At 44.9% G+C, this 20618-nt stretch overlaps 1 protein-coding gene across 1 annotated transcript in view; it reads right to left on the reverse strand.

Moving 5' to 3' along the window:
• Positions 1–3337: 3337 nt before the first annotated feature.
• Kif5c (kinesin family member 5C) overlaps positions 3338–20618 on the reverse strand; it is a 137117-nt gene continuing 119836 nt past the window's right edge. Inside the window, exons 18-25 of the mRNA XM_076866131.2 lie at positions 19324–19400; positions 17879–17988; positions 15746–15847; positions 15464–15524; positions 9496–9567; positions 6799–6903; positions 4633–4849; positions 3338–3444 (exon numbers count right to left, since the gene is read on the reverse strand). Coding sequence (XP_076722246.2) covers positions 3338–3444; positions 4633–4849; positions 6799–6903; positions 9496–9567; positions 15464–15524; positions 15746–15847; positions 17879–17988; positions 19324–19400 — 851 coding nt within the window. The remainder of the gene's footprint in view (positions 3445–4632; positions 4850–6798; positions 6904–9495; positions 9568–15463; positions 15525–15745; positions 15848–17878; positions 17989–19323; positions 19401–20618) is intronic.

Raw genomic sequence — 20618 nt, forward strand, 5'->3', positions numbered from 1 at the left:
CCTCATTCATTGGGACCCAATCCCTTCCCAACAGCTCTAATTAGGATAGTCTCCCAGGATCACTGGCTCCAGCCCTACCAACCTTCCTATCACTCCAAAATACAGTTCATTGATTCTCACCTGGATGGTTCCAACCATCCATACCACTTTCCCCCAGGTTATTGCATAGCTGCCATTTTTCCCCATTCAATTCTCAACCTCTTCTTCTAAAATGGTAGCCTCCATCTCTATTCCATTAATCTGTTCTTATTATCTTCAGAGCACTTAGAACCATTTGAATTACCTGGTTTCTTTTCTGTCCCCCAAGCAAGAATTGAATAAGGACATTGAATAAGGACAAAGTCTTCTATATCTCCTCCACTGTTAAACCAAACACAGAAAATGTTCTAGATGCCCGATCCCAGACAAGGAAACTAAGGCTAAAAGAAGCCAAGCAACTTGCCTAATTGAAACACAGGAGTTACACACCAAGGCCAAGACTGGAATCTAGGTCCAGCCAGTTATAAATTGTATATACTTAGTTTGCTGCACTATACTGTCTTAAGTCCAGATCTGAGGCTTGGAAAATAACCGTCCCCATGGGACAGCCCCGCCCCCCCATTGGAACCAGATGAGACCAATGCCAGCATGACCATGGATTCTTTGACTTTTTGCACGTTGGCATCTCCAGTGGCTCTGAAACCTTGAGGATAGTCTAAAACACTTGTTCTGACTACGTCCCTTAAACCCTGAGATGAAGCAGAAGGGAGTCCCAAAGATCTCCAGATGCTACTCAAGTAAGAATATAACACTCTGGCTCTAACAAGACTAGAAGAGCCAGCAGTCAAGGTTACTTTCTGCCAGGGAAGAGGCTTTGGAACGACATATTCCAAAGATCAAGAAAGACAATCTCACAAAGGTTTTGATCTTATCTAGGCACAGAATACCATATTTCTAATTATTTTGTAAATGATTTAGCATTTCTTCACTTCTAGTTACAATTCCCCATTCCATTGGTTATGAACTTTTTAAATCTCTACTGACAAATTCCCAGTTATTTCTTTAAAAATGGATGCTGTCCCTCATAGCTTTTATATAGATATTACTTTTATAGATCTTCATATCTGCTCACAGCACCAAATAGATGCTCAGTTAGACATGGGCCTTCCCTACTCAATGGTTATAATATATTACTAGAGAGATACAAAATCTATTTTGTAACAATTAGATAAATTGAAGACTATGAAACTAAAAAGAAATATTTCCTGTAGGTCCCTGGTTCTTAAACTCCTAACACCCTTGGAATGGCTTAATCAATCAGTGAAATTTGTATGCTAATCCCATAACTGATGGCTGGGTGGGGGCTGCTCCTCATTAATCTCAGAATGAGGGCTGGTTGCCAGAGAAACCACCCATGAATCAAGCGGGATGGAACTGACAGTCCTCAGGGAGGAAGGACTGCAGATAGAGTTGTCCACCAGTGGCCAATGATTTCATCAATCATGCCCATGTCATGAAGCCTCTGTAAGAACCCAAAGGGTTTGGGGCTCTTCTGGGTTGCTAACCACACAGGCCACCTGGGGGTGGTACACTTGTTGAAGGCATGAGAGTTCCACACACACCAGCCTTCCCCAGTGCATTTCAACCATCTGTAACTTTTCTAATACCTTTTAAAACAAATGGGCAGATGTAAGTAAAATGTTTCTGTGAGTTCTGTGAGCTACTCTAGCATATTAACTAAACCTGGGAAGGGGTGGGAACCCCAATTTATAGCCAGTTGACCAAAAGTATAGGTCACAACCTAGAGCTTGCCATTGGCAAGTGGCGGGGCGGGGGCAGTCTTGTGGAACTGAGCCCTTAACCTATGGGGCTCCATGCTATGTCCAGGGAGTTGGTGCCAGAACTGTATTGAATTAAAGGATGCCCAGTTGGTATATGCTGGAGAGCCTGGTAGCAACAGTGTGGAGTGGTTGTGAGAACAGGAGAAACACTTTGGATTTTCTTATTTCTCATAAAGGAGAATATAAACCAACATTTATCAACCAATTATTGTGCACCAAGTTCTGCACTGCTCATCTACACTAGCAACAGACATTTTTATTGAGCACTTCTATGTGCCATATAGCTTCCAAGCAGGACCTCATCTAAGCCTTTTATTACTGCCAACCACCCAGGTAAAAAGATTCTCCCCATTCCAGGTGAGAAAACAGACTCAGGTTAAGATACTTGAAGGAAGTAGAGGATAGGACACTAAAGAAGTCAGGGCCCCCTGTCTGACTCCAGCCCCCTCAACCACGCTGCCCTCCCCAGCACGTTTGCTCTGTGACACTGGGAGAAAGCATCTGGCTACAAGAGCTGGATGGAGATCAAGTGTGCACAATTCTTAAAAACCTCACATGAGGGCAGATAGTAAATATATGAGAATAAATATTATCTGGGTCTTTCAATTCAGTTCCTGAGACTTAAAGCCACCTCTCTCTTCTCTTAGCTTAGTGTAGCTCTAATTTCCATTTTTCTTATTTTGATAGACGTTGAGCATCTTTTTCATAAGTTTAAAAGCCACTTGTACTTCTAGTTCTGATCCCTTTATTCTTGTGTCCTTTGTCTGTTTTCCTAAGGGGTTATTGATTTTTATTATGGAAATATGGACTTTTGATGAAAACAGATTTTTATTATTAGTTTGTAGCCTTTCCCTTTCTCCCTTTTTCTCTTTGTGATATGTATTATTTATGTTTTCCTCAGTTAGTCATTTGTATATAAATAACTTTGATGTGCCTATTATTAAACATTTTGTAAAGTTAAATTTACCAGTTTATTCACTCAACAAATAACTTATTGAATTAGTACAATTCTTAAAAAAACCCTGCTTGAGGTCAGACAGGTTTGAAGGATGAATATTATGTGGCTCTTCCTTCATATTCAATGCCTGAGACTCAAAGTCACCTCCCACTTCAGTCTGCTCTGGGTAAATGCAGTTGACAAACAGGTAAGGTCCTTGTGGATGTTCATCTGCAGAAGGGAGTCCCAGGGGTAAAAGGCAGCTCAAGTGAGTCTTACCACACCTCACCTGTCCATGGAAGTGATTAAGCCAGGCCTGACTCAGAGTCACCTGCCCCAGCTGGCTCACTAGAAGACCCCAGGGCTCTAGACTGAGGAGAGGTTAGGCCCAGGCCTTTGCTCACCTGGAACCCCAGGGCCTATCCTACAGCAGAGTGGAACTCTTTCCTATTAAATGTCCATTTGCATGTGGCTGAGATGGTAGGCCTGGGGCTCTGGGAAAGCAAGATGGCTGTGCTTCCAAATATGCCCCAGGGCTGCTCTAAAGAGAAACCACCCCAGACAGCAGGACTCACTTTATTTATTTCTGGTAGTGAGTGGAGTTTGAAGAGCTGCCTCCTCCCCCTCGGATAGCATGGACGGCTGTTGGAGATGATGCTGGGTAGTGTCCAGGGCGGATGGGCTTAGCTATATCCAAAGAACAGAAAAATAGAGAGAACAGACACTCAGTTCTTTCTGTGTATCTGTGACCCAGATACCTAGGGTCACAGGGGACAAAAGTCAAAATGCTCATCGACATTACAATGACATTACAATGCTCATCCACCACCTTTCTGAAAAGGGAAATTGGCTCTCCAGCAGTACAGTTAGCCAATCCAGGACAATCATTCAGGAGACAGAGAATTTACATATCAATTAGCTTAGTTTTAAATTAAAAAAAAAAAAACTAAATAAATTGAGACAAAAATTAGAAACAAAGGACTTTCACTTTTATCAAGGTAGAGCCATAAGTTCCCCCAGGGATTTCATAGGGATATGCACAACCCTGAAACTGGAAGCAGAATTCCATCTGTGATGTGTTATATGGAGAAAGGAGTCATAGTTTTCAGTAGATTATCAAAGGACATGAAATGCAACAAATGCAACAAATCACCAATCAAAGGTATTTTAAAACTAGAAACAAGAAGTTGCTCGTTCATAATGTATCTGCACAGCAATATCTAATGGGAAATCACCTTACAAGGTAAGAGAACTGTTCCAATTTTTAAAAAAGAAAAATCCCTTCTTTAGAGAATATCCCTAAATCCCTTTTATTCCTATGGCTTTAACCTGGCAATTATGACTCAGAGACTACACCCTTGTTTCCTGCGGGAGGCAACGTGCCCAAATCCATATAGGTCTTAAAGGGCCCCCTGCAGGATCCTAAACACACCCTGCTCACTGGTGCCAATCTGGCTCTTTCCGGGTTATTTCCAAACCTGTGCTTGCAAGTAGGCAGCATTCCCTAAGGCTTCCTGCCACATACAGAATCCTTCCTGGTTCTGCCTGTAGAACACAAGGGGCCTTCAGGCCTTTCTGAGAAATAGTCATATATTCCAAAATTCCTAAGAGCATTCCTCTGTTTAAAAACAAAGACCTTTGCCTATAGCGCAGACTGGCTTCTGATCCAGCTGGGAAGTTCTGAATACCACAGCAAGTGTGGGAATAGCTCAGACTTGGGGAGCGGCTCTGACATTCCCACTCTACCGGGATGAACTTGGGGTGCTGTGAGGGCCAAGGCCTGCAAGCTCCATCACAGCCTTTCAGATCAGCAGGGTCCTGGATGAGTGTCCTCGGTTGCTCCCTATCACCGGGTACTTTTCAGCGCGCACTCACCAATCTGCGCCGAGTGCGCTCTCCTGGCCATGTTCTTGGCTCTCACTGCCTCCTTGATGCGATCCACCTCCTGCTGGTAGCGCTTGCGGTCCCGCATGGCGTTCTCCTTGGCCTCTTTCAGTGCGCTCTCCAGAGCCTTGACACGCTCCGCGGTGGCGCGCAGCCGCTTCTCCAGCTTGGGCAGCTCACAGCGCAGGTCCGCGTTGTCCCGGACCAGCTGCAAGGAAGGAGGAGATGGGGGCAAGTTACCAGGGGGATTTTGTTGCTCTCTGGAAGGACAATCAAAAAGACTAGAAGGAAGAAAAGCCCTGGCAGCTGAAACCACCACCCTGCTAGGTAGGCTTTAATAGTTCAAATGACCATAAACTTAGCCAGCAGCAAAGGAAAAGAAAAATCTCATGCCCTGGGATTCTAGTTTGTTAAATATGATTCATGGGCTGCAAGGAATTTGGGCGCGGTGGTGGAGGTTGAGGAATTAAAAGCCATTTCCAGCCATAGAAACTCTAAATATTAGGCAAGATTTACTTCCTCTTTTACTTGAATGTATGTTTGTGCGGGTAGGAAATAGTATGAAAAATTTTACTACTAGTATATTAGCAGGAAAAAGCTGAGAAATTTAGTCCATTCAAAAGCACTTAGCAAAACACATGCAGGTTCTAAAGCACTCTGAGGACCGCCTTCACAACAGGATCCACTGGCACCCAGTTTGGACCTAGCTTTTCAGTAGATCCAGAGAATAACAGGAATCAGGAGGGTTTTGCTCTTTTCTTCTTACCTAAGACCCACAATTAAGAAGCAACAGGCTAGGCCGGGTGAAGAGTGGGGGTAACAACCCTATTATTTGCAGCCATCTAGCTTGGTTAAGTCCTTTGACCACCAGATTTAACAAGAAAACTACTCAATATGGCCATCACTGGAATCCAGGTGAATGGAGAAAGGTTTTAGAAGTCAGAAAGTGCTTAATCAAAGGGAGCTACAGCTGGGTCTGACCAACTTTGTTTATCCCAGCACCAGCTCCACTGTCTGGCAGAGTGGGTTTTTAATCAATATTCATTGAATTCATGAATAAAATAATGAGTTGCAGAGAATCCTATTTCAAGTTGCCTGGTGGTTTCTGCTTCTATATTTCTCATCAGCAATTTGCTTGAATGACTTTCACCACATTGATCTGTCATCACCAGGTTTTGTTGAAAAAGATCCAACAAGTCAGAAATGACATCGCTCAGCCATGTGCTCCAAACAGTGGGACAATTTCCATCACATCCCAAATCCTAAGAAGGGAAAACAGTTGTGGACATGCCAGCATTTAGAAACAAAGGATCAGGGCTGGGGATGTGGCTCAAGCGGTAGTGCGCTCGCCTGGCATGCGTGCGGCCCAGGTTTGATCCTCAGCACCACATACAAACAAAGATGTTGTGTCCGCCGAAAACTAAAAAATAAATATTAAAAAAAAATTCTCTCTCTCTCTTAATAAAAAAGAAACAAACAAACAAAGGATCAGAGACAAACGACCTGCCTAAATCATTAGTGTCTGGATTGGTTATCACTGTCACTTGGGACAAATTCCAGGCCACAGCAAGGATCTGAGAAGGCACCCAAGATCACCAGGAACAGGGAAACAGAGCCATAAAAATAAGAGCCCTGAACCAGCTCAGTGGGTCCACTTGACATTCCTTGGGGCCTTCCGGGCCACAGAGGTACCTCAGAGGCATTATGAGAGACGCCAAGGTCAGGTGGCATCCAAGGTTGTAGTGGAAGGGGGGATGAAGAAACAGGACTCTGAACACCCAACTTCTCAAATCCTAGGGCACTTCCTCTCAATTCTCTATTCTGGTCTCAATCAACTTAAATCTTTCATATATAAAGAAAGTCACTGAGGACTGAAGGATTTTGGATTTCTTCTTCTTCTTCTTTTTTTTTTTTTTTAAAGACAGAGGCTCCTGACGGTACCCAGCTCATCTGGAACTCCTGGGCTCAAGTGATCCTCTGGCCTCCCCAGGCCACCAAACCCATCAAAGACTAAAGGATTCTTAAGGACCTTCCAGTGTGTTCATTCTCCTTTTATCTTCAACATCAGAGCCTTCTCTGATGATGCGGTGGCCAACCTGGTGAGACTGCTTTCCAAAAAAGCGAGGGAAGCAGAGGGAGCTGGCGGAACTCTCCTACCTGCTTGTGCACCTTGGTGAGCTGCTCCAGGTTATTCTCCAAGAAGGAAATTTTCTGCTTCTGAGCAGCACTGCCCCCTCCATCGTCACTGTCCAGCTCTACACTCTGTGTCAACACCGAGCAGTTAGCGAGGTGGCCTGTCACACCACCCACCCTCCACCCCAATATAATGTGCATCATGCATTTTAAACCTTCTTAAAAGGAAGAAACCCCAATCCCACTGAGAGCAGTCTGAAAGCAAATATAAAGAGAAGCTCTAAAAGTTTTGACTGAACAAACTTCCCAATTAATATCCTTGATTTACACCAAATGTGACTGATCTGAGAAGGAGCTGTTCTTTAGAAGGCTGGGGTGCGGGGGAAGCCCTTCGGATCTGCTTTCAAAAGTTGCAGGTGATTTTTTTTTTTTTTTTTTTTAAGGAACTTTATCTCTCCCTTCAGGTAGGAAAATAGAGATTCTTCTTTTCAAAAGAAAAATGTTCCAAAATTTATTAAGAACCAGTGTGAAGGCATAAACCCAAGGTTCAAATTTGCTTCAACCACAGGATGGGTTAAGTAACCAAGCTTGTAAGCAAACGTCTATGCCCACTAGGAAGTCCCAATGGCCTCTGCCTGTCCTTTCAGCTTCCAACTCTACGCAACTCCTCAATGAGTCAGTCTCAAACTTAGTCACAGCATCTAGGTGCTGGGTAAATCCTTGAAATTTATCAGATCTTGAAATTGGCAAAAACATCGCCCTCCTGGCAAACAGAGTAGCACAGATGAAATGGGAGATGCGTGTGCAGACACATTCTAGCCTTCAAAATCATAGAGCGTGTCTGCTTCATGTGATCATAAATGACATCACTGTCCTTCTTCTAAGGGTAACGGCTTTATGACCATCTCTTCAGGCTATCACAGGGGTTCTCAAATTTGAGCCTGCATCAGAATCCCAGGAAGAGGCTTTGTTAAAACAGACTGCTGGGCCCTGCCTCCAGTCTGATTCTGTGGATCTGGGATGGGGTCTGAGAATTTGTGTAGTTAAACAAGTTCCCAGGTGCTGCTGACACTGCTGGCCAGAGGATCCCATGTTGAAAACTGGAGGCTTGACCATAGGCTATTCCTAGAGAGTTTCATCATGAAGTCAGCAAAGTCAGAACTCAAGCTCTTAACCCTTCCTCTGTCCAGAGCCTCCTATGGTCAGAGCTTGCAACAGACTTCCAAGACTGTTGTCTTTTCAGTCCTTGTCCTCAGCTCTGAGCAGGTGCCTGCCCCATCTCTAGTCTATCACCTCTGCACTGGCCTCACTCTCCTACCTGGCCCAGGTTCCATGGGCATACGTATTTTGTTGATGATAATCATGGTGCACCCCCCTACCTACTTGACCACTGCCAATCAAGCCTTGAAAGCTCCCATCATTCTCTCCTTCTGTCTGTATTTGCATTTCCAAGATTCTAAACTCACTTCAACTATGCTATCAGGCAGTATGCCACCCATGCTGTGCCCCTCAGCTGGACACTCACACCACTGCTCAGCAACCTGTTTTTCTGTCCCTAGCAAATGCCCTCTACAGCTGCCTGACCCTTCTAATCTTCTTGGACTCCCCATTCTCTTTCCTCCTTCTCCACCAAGAACCGAGCTCCCACATTAACTGAGGATCCAGTTCTTTCATCACAGAGTTCTCTGCAAATGCTTCTAGCCTGATTCTCCACACCTCCCTCTAGGAAGATGAGTCCCTTTTCCTTATCAGGCCTAGTATATGCATTCATGTTGTTAATTCTGTCCCTCTCAGACCTGGTTCCATTACTTGCCTTCTCATTTTACCATATTGGACCTCTTTCCCTTTGATCCTTCACATAGACAAATATGTATGCACAAGCATGCATACATATTTACACACACACACACACACACACACACACACATACACACACACACACACTCATTCCTTAATACTGTCTTTCAATCCTGCCATATTTCTGCTATGGCCCAATACTCCCCATTGCCTCCTTCTAAATATTTTTAAAGTGACCCCTGGCTGTCTTCACCTCCTATTCCTCATTAAACTTCTGCAAGCTGCCCTTGGGGAGTCATCAATATGGAATTTCCCCAAGATCAGTTTGCAGCATGAGATCAAAGAAACTCAGGTGCAGAGAGCCCGCAGATCTGGATCCTAACCTAATGCTGCTTTTCCCAAGGGTACAATCTTGGGCAAGTTATTTAACATCTGAGCCTATTTCCACATCTGCAAAACAGGAGTACTAAGCACCAATTATATGATTTCTGGGGAATGTAAATAAGATAGTCACAAACTTTGACCTAGTCCCCAAAGGCCTCCTGACATCCAAGCAGGAGGCTCTTGCCATCTCCCGGTTGCAGGGCAATGCTGTTGGAAGCCAAGCCCACTCTGGATTTTCCTGCACCAAGCATAGTGGCCTTCATGCAGCAGGAGCCAAATAAATATATGTTCATTTGAAATGAAGGCCAGGGAAAGCATGATGATTTCCTTTTAGTAAGAAGGAAAAATCAGATGGGAAAATGTTCCCAAGTAATTTTTGCCTCTAGCGCATTCTTTTAATAACATTCTCTGGCATGAAGTAATTAATTTTTAAGCACAACCAGCCCCAATTTAAGCAAGTGATATTTCAACTGAAAATGATTCTTCCTGGCCATCTTTTATTTTCTTCTCAGAACCATTCAGGGAAAAAATAGAACTCACTTTTTTCACTCGGGTGGTCAGATCCTGGACGAAGAGCTTACGGAGGTTATGAAGAGTCTGCAGTTCTCTAGACTAGAAGAGAAAAATTTTAAAATGCCACTTCAGTGAAGGGACACATTCAATTTATGACACATTTGCACCAGGTCAATAAACACAGACATTGCCAACATTTTTTTTTTTTCTTTGTAGTACTTCGCCCACACCCTTGCGCTACACCCCCAACCTGTCTCCAACCTGTCTTTTGAGCCGGTCCATGCCTTACTGTACCTCTGAGGACTTGTCCACCATGCCACACCACACTGCACCCTTGACCCAGGTTGGCATCAGGAACCCCTGATGGTGCAGAAGCTGGGAGACCAGGCGACAAACAATACACTAGAATAAACCTGCTCCTCTGCTCCCTTCTCGGTGGAACCATTTGTTTCTCAACCACAAAAATTTTAAAGTTTGCTCACAAAAAATTCCTAGTTAGCTGTGTTGCATCAAAATGGATTCCCTTCTCCTTTTGTTTTCTTTTTATTTATTGTGTAAACATTAAATATAATACAACAAGTTTAAATTAAAAGTCAGTCCCAATTTCCCTCCCTCCAACTGACTGGTATTTTCCATGTCTCTGCATCCTCTCTGGCCCAAGTTCACTTGTGTGTTTGGTTATGTCAATGAGCTCATGGGTGAGGCAGCTCTTGGACTTTGCACCTGTGTGACCCTAGGCAAGTTACCTAGACTCTCTGTGCCTCGGTTTTCTTATTTGTAACATGAGGTTTCCCACTCCAACATATAGGCACAAGCAACTGCTTCTCTTTTAAATTTCTTTTTTTTTCTTTTTCTTTTTTTAAGAGAGAGAGAGAGAGAGAGAATTTTTTAATATTTATTTTTTTTAGTTTTTGGCGGACATAACATCTTTGTTTGTATGTGGTGCTGAGGATTGAACTCGGGCCACACGCATGCCAGGCGAGCGCGCTACCCCTTGAGCCACATCCCCAGCCCCGCAACAGCTTCTCAATAGGACCCTACAACTCAGGAAATAATGCCAAGAGTCAATAAAAAGGATGGTCTCAAATTAAAAAGCTTCTGCACAGCAAAGGAAAGAAGACATAGAGAGCCTACAGAATATGAGAAAATCTTTGATAGCTACTCTCTGGCAGAGGATTAATATCCAGAATACATAAAGAGCTCAAAAAAAATACAACACTAAAAGACCAAATAACCCAATTAAAAAATAGGCAAATGACCTAAACAGATACTTCTCAAAAGTAGAAATACAAATGGCCAACAAAATGTTCATCATTAGCAATTAGGGAAATGCAAAGCAAAACTATACTGAGATTTCATCTCACTCCAATCAGAATGGCAATCAACAAGAATACCAATAATAAATTCTGGAGAGGATGTGGATAAAAAGAAACATTCTTACACTGTTGGTGGGATGGTAAATTAGTACAACCACTATGGAAAACTGTATAGAGATTCCTCAAAAGACTAGTCATGGAACCACAACATGAGCCAGCTATACCACTCCTCAGTAGTTATCCTAAAGAATTAAAGTCATCAAACTATAGTGATCCGTGCATACCCATGTTTATAGGAGAACAATTCACAATAGCCAAACTACCCAGCTATGGATGAATGGATAAAGAAAATCTGGTATATTTACACAACAGAGTTCTATTCAACCATAAAGAAAAATAAAATTTTGCCATTTGCAGGAAAATGGATAGCAGTTGAGACTACTATGTTAAGCAAAAAAAAAAAAAAAAAAAAGGTCAAACTAAGAAGGTTAAGGGTCAAATGTTTCCTTTCAGATGTAGAAGCTAGAGAGAAAAAAGGGAAAGAAAGTTGATGGGATTTGGGACCTCATGAAAATCAAAGGAAGATCAGCAGAGGAGAAGGACCAGGGGGTAGGGAAAGGAGAGGGGAAAGGGAAATACTGGGAAATGATATTGAACAAATTGTATTTTGATATTGTGAGAATGAACAAATAAATATGTAACAACAAATCCCACTGTTATATACAACTATAATGCTCCAATAAAAAGTATGGGGAAAGAACAGTGGTTGCCTTATTACACTGGTGTCCTGACTAAATGAGACAGTTCTTACAGAAATCTTAAAAATATTTACTCACACATAGTAAGTTTTCAATAAATATTAAAATGAATTTATTGATGTGTCATTTCATATCATAAGACCCACTTCTTCATTAGGTTTTATAATTCCCTTTTGCTATTGTTGCAAATCACACCACAATAAACTTCTTGGGGGCATTTTTTGCCCTTCATTTTGGATTATTTTCTATAAATGAACCTTAGGAATTAACATTGCTGAGATGAGGATCTGAACCAAGGCTGGTGATCTTTGCTAGCAAAATCAGAAGATGAAATAGTTCTTTCAGTTCAATTCTCATGCATTTACTACAAGAGATATGCTAGTTCCTTGAAAAATATTTTCCTTTTAGGGAAGGAGGGGAGAAACTTTTCAATATAAGCATTTCAATTCATCTAAATTGACCTACTTTACCATAGAATGTCAATGGAAGCAGCTTTTACAAAAACACACACACAAAAAAAAAAAGAAAAAAGAAAAAGAAATAAAAAAAATAAAGCAAGCCACAAATCTATGGAAACACTAAGCTTTTTGGAATAAAGGTTTTCTGTTAACCTAAGGTCTTAGTTACTAGTTCCACTTCTGTGTTGAAATAAGAAGCACCTGAAGTCAATTGCAACCTCAGATGAGGTAAATTACTTTCTACAGGAAGCCAAATGGATCTGTTATTATGAATAATGTGCCACAGTACCTGTCCGAGGCTGAGCCACCCCTCTATCCATGCAGGTGCAGGGGTGCAGAACAGTGCTACCCATCATGCACATGTGCTATCCCACACCGCTGCCAGAGGGGGCTCAGCCCTAAGACCCCTCAATGCCTGCAGCCCCCTACCAGCTGTCCCTCTGCTTCGATGGTGATTATATTAGATTTAAATGCAATCACAGTTAATATTTTTCCAAAGAAGTACCATCCTACCAAAGGAAAATGAGAAAATATGTAAGCACCAAATTTTAATATAGAATCCTGAGAAACAAGTTTCTCTTGTTTTTACGTGGGTTCAACATTAAACACTTTGGGAGAGGCATTTTAAAACATTTAAAATAGTTCTATTCACGCACTCTGTGCTTAGGCAACTATCATTTGGCTTCCTGCAGTGAATCTTCATCACATTCATTATCATGTCCCCACTTCCAGATTCACTTTCTCCAATTTCTTCCCATCATAGGCTGCTGCCCTCCATGTGAAGGCTCATGGCTCAGCTAACTGTCACAGAGGGCAGGGAGGAACTACAGCAGGAACCAATGTAACAGGTGGTGATGGGGAGGGTCCATTCCTAAAGTCCAGGCTACTTTTGAGGCAGGGTGCTGCCTGGACCCCAGGGACTCCTTGTAGTCCCTGGCCTTTGCCACTGTGGTGCTCAGTAGTGGGCTATCCAGACCAGTCCCTGGATGGAGACTCATCCCTACCTACTCCCAAACACCCAAGGAGACAGAGCAGGCCTGCACCAGAAGGCACATGTAGCAGAGGACAGCAGGGCTGGCACAGAGGAACACTTGTGGCTGAGAGAAAGCAAGGGTCTAAGTCAGCACAGGACACAGGATTCCAACCTTGAAATTTAAGTGTGTTGGGCAGGGGGTTAGTGAAGGAGAAGAGGAGCCACCACATTGTGTCAGAGGAAATGCCCTTGGTGGGCTGGACGTGTGCAAGTCAGGAGCAGCCTGTGAGAGTGAATGTGTGCAGGCACATCCAGAGGAGTGTGAGGTGTGGGTGTGTGGGGAGAAGGGACAGGACCAAGTGGACATGAGGGACCAATGAGGGAGACACATCAGTGTAGACAGCCCAACATCCAAGAATGCAGGAGAACTTGCTAAGTATCTCCATCACACTCAGGAATACGGGAGCAGGAGAGGAGGCTGGCACTGCGGGTGTGTGAATGAGCCTGGTGTGACTGGGGTGAGTGTGAGAAGGCACGTGTGAGTGAGCAAGAGTAGCCATTTACACACCAATGCACGTGTGTGTGCCGTGTGAGTACCTGAAGTACTTGTGTGGTGTGACTGCAGGAGTATGGTGTGTGCCGAACACAGGTGAGTGTGTCATGACGTGTGTACACAAGTGCGTGAGCAAGATGTGGGTGGGAGGGAGATAGAAGAGGTAAGAGACACCGCATGAAGGCGAGGGCGAGGGCAAGGGCTGGTGTGGGTGAAGGCAGAGGCACTCTGAAGCATCCCCCACCCCCCGGTTAGTGGGAATATAGTAAAATTGTAAAGCTCAATATTTTCCTGGATTTCTATAATTATCCTTAATTCCGGGCATCACTTCTCTGGTAAAGCAGACATAGAGGTGGCTCCGTTTCAGGCTCCCTGCGGCCGCCCTCCCTTAAGACTTCGCAGCTTCCTTCAGCGCCCACAGCCCCCTTTCCTCCCAAATGGCTGCGTCCCTATGCCTCCACCTGGCTTTGAGGGACAACAAATACCAACGAAGGACTCAGAGCAAAGCCAGACACGGGCTGCTGTCTGCCCGCAGCTTGTGGTCACCAGGACGTGGCACGGGCTTGGTCCCAGCCAGGTCCTGTGGCACAGCAATGGGAGCAGCATGGACAACATCTGGACAGCCTTCCTTCACTGCACCCTGAGCAAGTCCTAGCATGTTTCAGCAAATGGGGCCGATGTAGGAACGCAGGCTGTGGGGCAAAACCAGTGCTCACTCTGAGGTGTTCCCCCGGCCCTCAGAGCCAGGCAGGCAGCCTGCAGAGCAGCAAAAGCTGGCCGGAGGAGAGGAAGCCCACAGAGGAAACCAGATGCAGGACAGAGGAAACCAATGGGGATTTCAAGTCATAAACCCCCTAAAGGGAAGTGGGGTCTGCCGCTCCTGTCTCTACCCACAACCCTATAGGTCTCTGGTCTGCACCCACTCTGGCCTTTTCCTCTTTACTTTGCCTTCACTTAGCCTCAGCCACAATGACCAGGTCCTGCTGGTCCTCCACATACCTGGCATGGGCCACCTATGGGCCTTGGCACAGCGGTTGCCTCTGCTTGGAAGTCTGTCCCCCAGGCAGACCACATGGCTCACTTCTTCATCTGCTCATAAGCTCCCTTCTCAGGGTGCCTCCCCAACCCCCACCCTCTGCACTTTCTAAATGGAACAGTTACAACAATACCTGTAATGAACTTTCCGTGAGTATCTTGACTCCTCAGGCTCTGCAGTGTGTTCACACTGGTCCACCAGGGTAGATTGTGTCAAGTGAAACCCCCCTGGGGCTGCTGGACATGATTTTCTTCTTTATTGTTTCTTGTGTCTCTTCCAGCTAAAGGCAAGCTTCCCAAGGGCAGGGATCTTATCTACATTGTTTTTTGTTTCTTTTTGTTACTGGGGATTGAACCTAAGGGCGCTTTACCACTGAGTTATATCTCTAGCCTTTTTTAGTTTTTATTTTGAGAAAGAATATTACTAAGTTGCTGAGGGTCTGGCTGTCCTCAAACTTGCAATTCTCCTGCCTCAGTCTTCCAAGACTCAGATGACAGGTATGTGCCACCACACACAGCTATGTGGTATATCTGAGCACCTATAAGAATGCCAGCACTTAGTAGGAGCTCAATAAACATCTGTTGAGAGTTGAAGAGAAGTAAATCACAAAGTGTAGAGGCTATTAACCTGCAGGTATTGATTTGCAATTCAGTTTAATTCTCATTCAGGGGCTTCAGGGTTATAGCTCTAAGGATTTACTGATTGATGATTGATTGATTGATTGATTCTCTGTAGAGCTAGGGGATAAATTATATAAATACTACTTCACCACAGAATGCTTTAGTCTAAAATGATATACAAGAAAGGCACATAAGATAAAATTTTAGAATAAACAATTCAACATATCACAAATGAGCCAGGTCTTTGAGACAGAAATGAGTTTGGAAGGGTCTTGACTCACCACAGTCTCCTCCAGGCCCTTGAGGTCCTCCCTGGCTTGTTCCCGTTTATCATTGAGCAACCTGAACAACAAAAAAGGCATCATAAACCACCAAAGGGGAATTGAAATTAGGAGGATGCTATTTGCATCTACAGATAAATCAGGAAAACAAACCAAGGAGCACACAAATAGCCAGTCTGTTTCTAAATTAACCTGAGTATCTGGGTATCTGAATCACAGAGGCAGGGTTGTTCAGACCTCCCAGGCATGAGGGCAAACAGGAAGTATTTGAAAGGTACTCACAGGAGCTTTTCCAGTTTCATTTCTCTCTCCTGGTCCTCTATTTTCAGCTTGTTATAATCAGAACTGAGCTTCTCCTGTTCCAGTTGCAGTTTCTGATTCAAACTGAAATTGAGAGGGAAAAAAGCAATATATTACAAGTCAGTCTGAAATTCTGAGTCATCTGGCTAAACTGTGGTTCTGTTCCAACCCCATTAGCTCTGTGCCACAGAGGCAGCGGTTCGGGAGGATTTTGAGGGATCAGAGAACTGCCTCGCAGCTTCCTCCCTACCCAAGTGAAAACTAATTTCTGGGAAGCATCTAGAAAGCATGAGACAAGGGCTTTGAGGATGTATTTATAATTTGCTTGTGTGCAGGAGCTGCAGGGAAAAAAATAATGACATGGGAAGATGGCTGATATTTTAAAACAGAAAGAAAGCCCCCTTAGACGAATGTGGCTTGGTCCACTGCAGAGAGCAGGCACACATGGACAGCCTCGGGTGGACATTTCGACCTTCCTCCTCTCCAGGGAGCGCTCTGAAGACATCGCCCAGGTCCAAATGCCTGGCTGAGTCTGTGGCATCCTTGAGGGGAGTTCAGAGAGAGGAATTATGAAGAGTAGAGACTCAGGGCTTTGCAGCAGACGGAAATCTGCCATCTGGTTGGGGGCATTGGGTCAGCATTTACATCAGCCCAGTGCTTAGAAAGCCTTTTGTATGGGCAGACCCAGGCGACTATGGGAACAGATTAGACACCACATAAAGGAAAGCCCAGAGGCTATTTGCAAGGCAAAACCTGGGAAGCCCCCACCTACTCACTCACCCACCCACCCTCCTTCCTTCCTTCTCGCCTGCCTTCCTTCCCTCTCTGGAGCCCCCTCTTCCAGCTGATCATTTTGAGGGTGATTAATCAGAATAATGAACATGAGACAAGCACAACGTGAGTGACAGCATGGGGGTGGCCCAGAGGAGAAGGGGAGAGAGGTTGCTGAGCGCTTCCCTTAGGTGGCCCATGTGCAGAGCGCTGGCGTCATTTAGACTGTGTCAGTTACCATTCTCCTCTCCTAACATGCAAATGCTCCGCACAAGCAGCTCGCAGATGCTGAAAAGAGATTTGGATCAGTAGTCTGGAGAATTAAACTCTTAACTTCAGTCTGACTCCTATTTAGCAATGTGACCTTAAGTAAATAATTTAACCTTGCTTCCCATATAGAACTCGTTTCTTTATCTACAGAAAGTGGATGGGGAGGGAAACTTTAAGGGGGAGGGGTGTGGGGCAGTGGATGGAACTGTACATAATATAGTTGTTTTCTTTGTAACCCTATGGCTTTTATTTGGAGCATTCAAAAACATTTTTCTCCAAAGGGGTTTGTTCAGAGACTGTGGAGAGGATCCACTCTGCAAAAACTTTAAGAGCCCCCAGGACAGGACCCCAAAGGCACCTTCTGGCTGGGAGACTTCTGTTGCAGATGAGGGGGAAGGTAAGGGAGGAAGATGGAAAGGTGGATGGAGCAGGGGGCTCCCCATTGGCTCTGACAAGGCAGGAGTGCAGCTGGCCATGAGGTGGTGTCCCCAGCGAAACAGCAATGAAGCCATCCTGATGATGGTGCCACAACTCACAGGCACCTTGGCCAAGCAGACGCGTGACAGTGTGGGTCCAGGAAGCTGCAGCTGCACAGAGGGCAGGTATGTTCTGGGCAGAGGAGGCAGCATGTGCTGTCTTCTCGGAGAGCTTATTAACCTATGGGAACCCCTAGGTCAAGATGAGTTTTTATTGGGGTTGTTTTATTGAGTTTTATTGGAGTTTTTGGTTGGGGGTTGTTCTGGTACTTCCATACAGAGAGTCTTCCCATTTCCTGGGGCATGCATCTGCCCAGCTGAGTTGCCAACAATGTGGTCCTATCCCTGGGGGTGTGGTGATAGGAGGGGCAGACTGGCCTGCCCACCATCTGCCCCACCAGAGTCCTAGGAAGCTCGGCTCCAGATGGGAGAACAGACCTCAAAGCAGCACGCCCAGGCCACTGTGTCAAGGGCAGAGCACAGAGCCCACGGGCGAAGAGAGACCAGCCCTTGGCTAAAAGCCATGTCCTTCCTAATTGGCCCAAGAGGACAGAGCAAGGCACCCTCCCTCCCCCACAGCCCACAAGCCCTAACTCACTCCCGAATCTCGTCAATGATCTTCTGCTTCTCCTCAATTTCATCTCGAAGTCTGGACAGCTGCTTCTGGTGAGCTTCCCGGTGGCTCTCCATCTGCTGCTCCAGCGCCTTCTGCAGCCAGGCCAGGAGAAATATGTCATTCACTTGTTGGCACTCAGCCCACTCTGTGACAAGCCCTGGAACCACGTCTACCTCCCTCTGATCTTAGATCCCCAAAGTAAGGGTGTTTCTGGCTCTTGTGCCTCCAGGACCTGACCTTGCTATATTGGGACAACAAAGCCCAGGGATCTATAATCAAACCAAGTGGATCCTGGGAACAAATTAGTCCACTGGTTAAAGAGAAAATTCTCAGTTGGGCGCAGTGAAGCACACTTGCAATCCCAAAGACTGGGGAGGCTGAGGCAGGAGGGATGCAAGTTCAAGGTCAGCCTCAGCAACTTAGGGAAATCTGTCTCAAAATAAAAAAAGGGGAGTAGGGGGAGGCCAGGGAGATAGCTCAGTGATAAAGTGCCCCTGGGTTCCTCCCCAGTATTAAATAAATAAAAAGTTCTCCCTTGATCTTCTACAGCTCACCTGGGTTACATGGCTTCTCTAGCCAGGTCAGTCAGAAGGCCTTGACCTCTTATTACCTGAGTGGCCTCAGACAAGCTAGGTAGTCTGTGTGGGCTGTACTTCCTCACCAGTCAAATCAAAATCACACACAAACACACACACACACACACACACACACACACACACACACTGTCCACTGCCGATTTATGGTGATGTTTGGGGGAGACTTTTCCACCAAAGCCTCTGAAAACAGGAGAGGGACTCAGGAAGATCAGGCATAATTTTATTCTGTTGGCTGGAGCAGGGCCACGTCCTGGGCATTGCTTCAATTGTGTGTGGGCTTTTGCTCCATGAGGCTCAGAGTTTGCCTAAAATGAGCCTACATTCTATTTCTTCTCACATTTCATTTTATTTACTCAAAAGTCTTATTTCCTAGTCACTTTTCTTACATTTTCCTTTTCTGATTCAAATATGACCAATAAAGATCTGCATGTTTAAGATGGAAATTCAAATTTGGAGTGTTTCTTTACAAAGATTAAGGGGAGAAGTTTTCTATCACTTAAAGGAAAGGCGAACCCTTCTTCAGAAGTGAACCCCAACAATAATGTGCCCATGCAGTGACTGCTCTCCATCAGGAATGGGGGAGACCAAGGCAGGACTGCAACATAACCATCCTCTACAGACCTGAGGTCCTGGGCAGTCCCAGAGTCATCTTGAACCTGCACCAGCCCACACTGAGAATGGCTCTGAATGTCCAGCAGTGCCCCACCCCCACCCCCCCACACACAATTGCCATGCACAGGTCTGAAGGGGACAGACTTTTCTAGAACAAAAAAATGCAGTATAAATGCACCAATGCTCGCCAGGCTTGGTGGGAGGGACAGCTATACACACCTTCATCTCCTCAGCGTCCTGCAGCCGCGTCAGGTGTTCCTTTTCCTTATCCTGGAAACTGACTTCGTGCATTTTTTCTGTTTTGAATTTTAAATGATGATTTAAGATTTAACAAGTAGGTCTCACACCATAAAGAAAAAAATTAAAACACACACACACGCACAAAAAAATGGCAACAGAGTAAAATATCAGATTATATCACTAATTACAACCATGGCAAAAAGAAAATAAGCTCTCCATAAGGGAGTCCTGGCTGGAGCCAAGGCTGACCCCCTCCCACAGGGTGTCTGGATCAGAGCCCTGAAGAAAGCAGCCATCAATGGGGTGGGGGTGGGGGTGCTAACTGGAAGCAGGACACCCCCATTGCAGCTGCCTCTAATCACCTCACACCTTGGAAGGCTTGTTCCCACCTGGGCTCTGCACACAGCCCCTGAGGTCATGTACATAAACGCTTTCTACAGATTATAAAGCACCCTGTGAGTGTTAGGTGGCATTTGGATTCATGCCACTGGTAGAATTCCAGAAAGAGCTCATTTACCTCCCATGGGTAAACTGTTTATTTTCTGCAAATCTGGAGCAGAAAAACAATCTAACGGGGAGAATAAGGGAAGTAGGAATATGACACAACAATTCCAAGATTAATCAGGAGGCCCACTGGGGGCGGGGCTGTTGTGTGGCCCTCCAGTCTCAGTATTCCTGGTCAACGGGGCCCTGAGGGTGTGGTGCAATGGGGAGTGGGGGAGGGAAGGGTGCTGGGGGGCCCAAGGCAAAATTATTTAAGACACTGACATCTAGTGCATGATTTCTCTCTAGTCGTTTCCACTTTAGTTCAGGTCTCACTTCTATTCAATGGCATTACTGCAGAAACCATGAATAAAGGGGACAAATGTTTCCATGTCCAGTTTTTGGTGACCAACTCTATTCCTACCACATTCACTACCACATAAAGAAAATGTTACCAGGTTACAGCAGAGTGGGGATGCCCTCTTTCTTTTATGAGTTTGCCTTTGCATTTGAGACAAAATACATTTACTGAGCACATAACTGCCCAACCACAACAGAAATAAAAGGGATGAAATCATCTCCAATTCTACTACCCTGACAAGACCATTTTTGTTAAATATTAATTATTAGAAACACACACATCCATTTGTTTTAAACAGTTATAACCACAACACAGATAATATTTTACAAATTATTATTTTTTTTTTTTTGGAGGAGGGAGACCGGGGATTGAACTTGGGGTCCTCAACCACTGAGCCACATCCCCCCGGTACTATTTTGTATTTTATTTA

The sequence above is a fragment of the Callospermophilus lateralis genome, chromosome 9 (genome assembly GCF_048772815.1).
Source record: "Callospermophilus lateralis isolate mCalLat2 chromosome 9, mCalLat2.hap1, whole genome shotgun sequence".
Classification (NCBI taxonomy): domain Eukaryota; kingdom Metazoa; phylum Chordata; class Mammalia; order Rodentia; family Sciuridae; genus Callospermophilus; species Callospermophilus lateralis.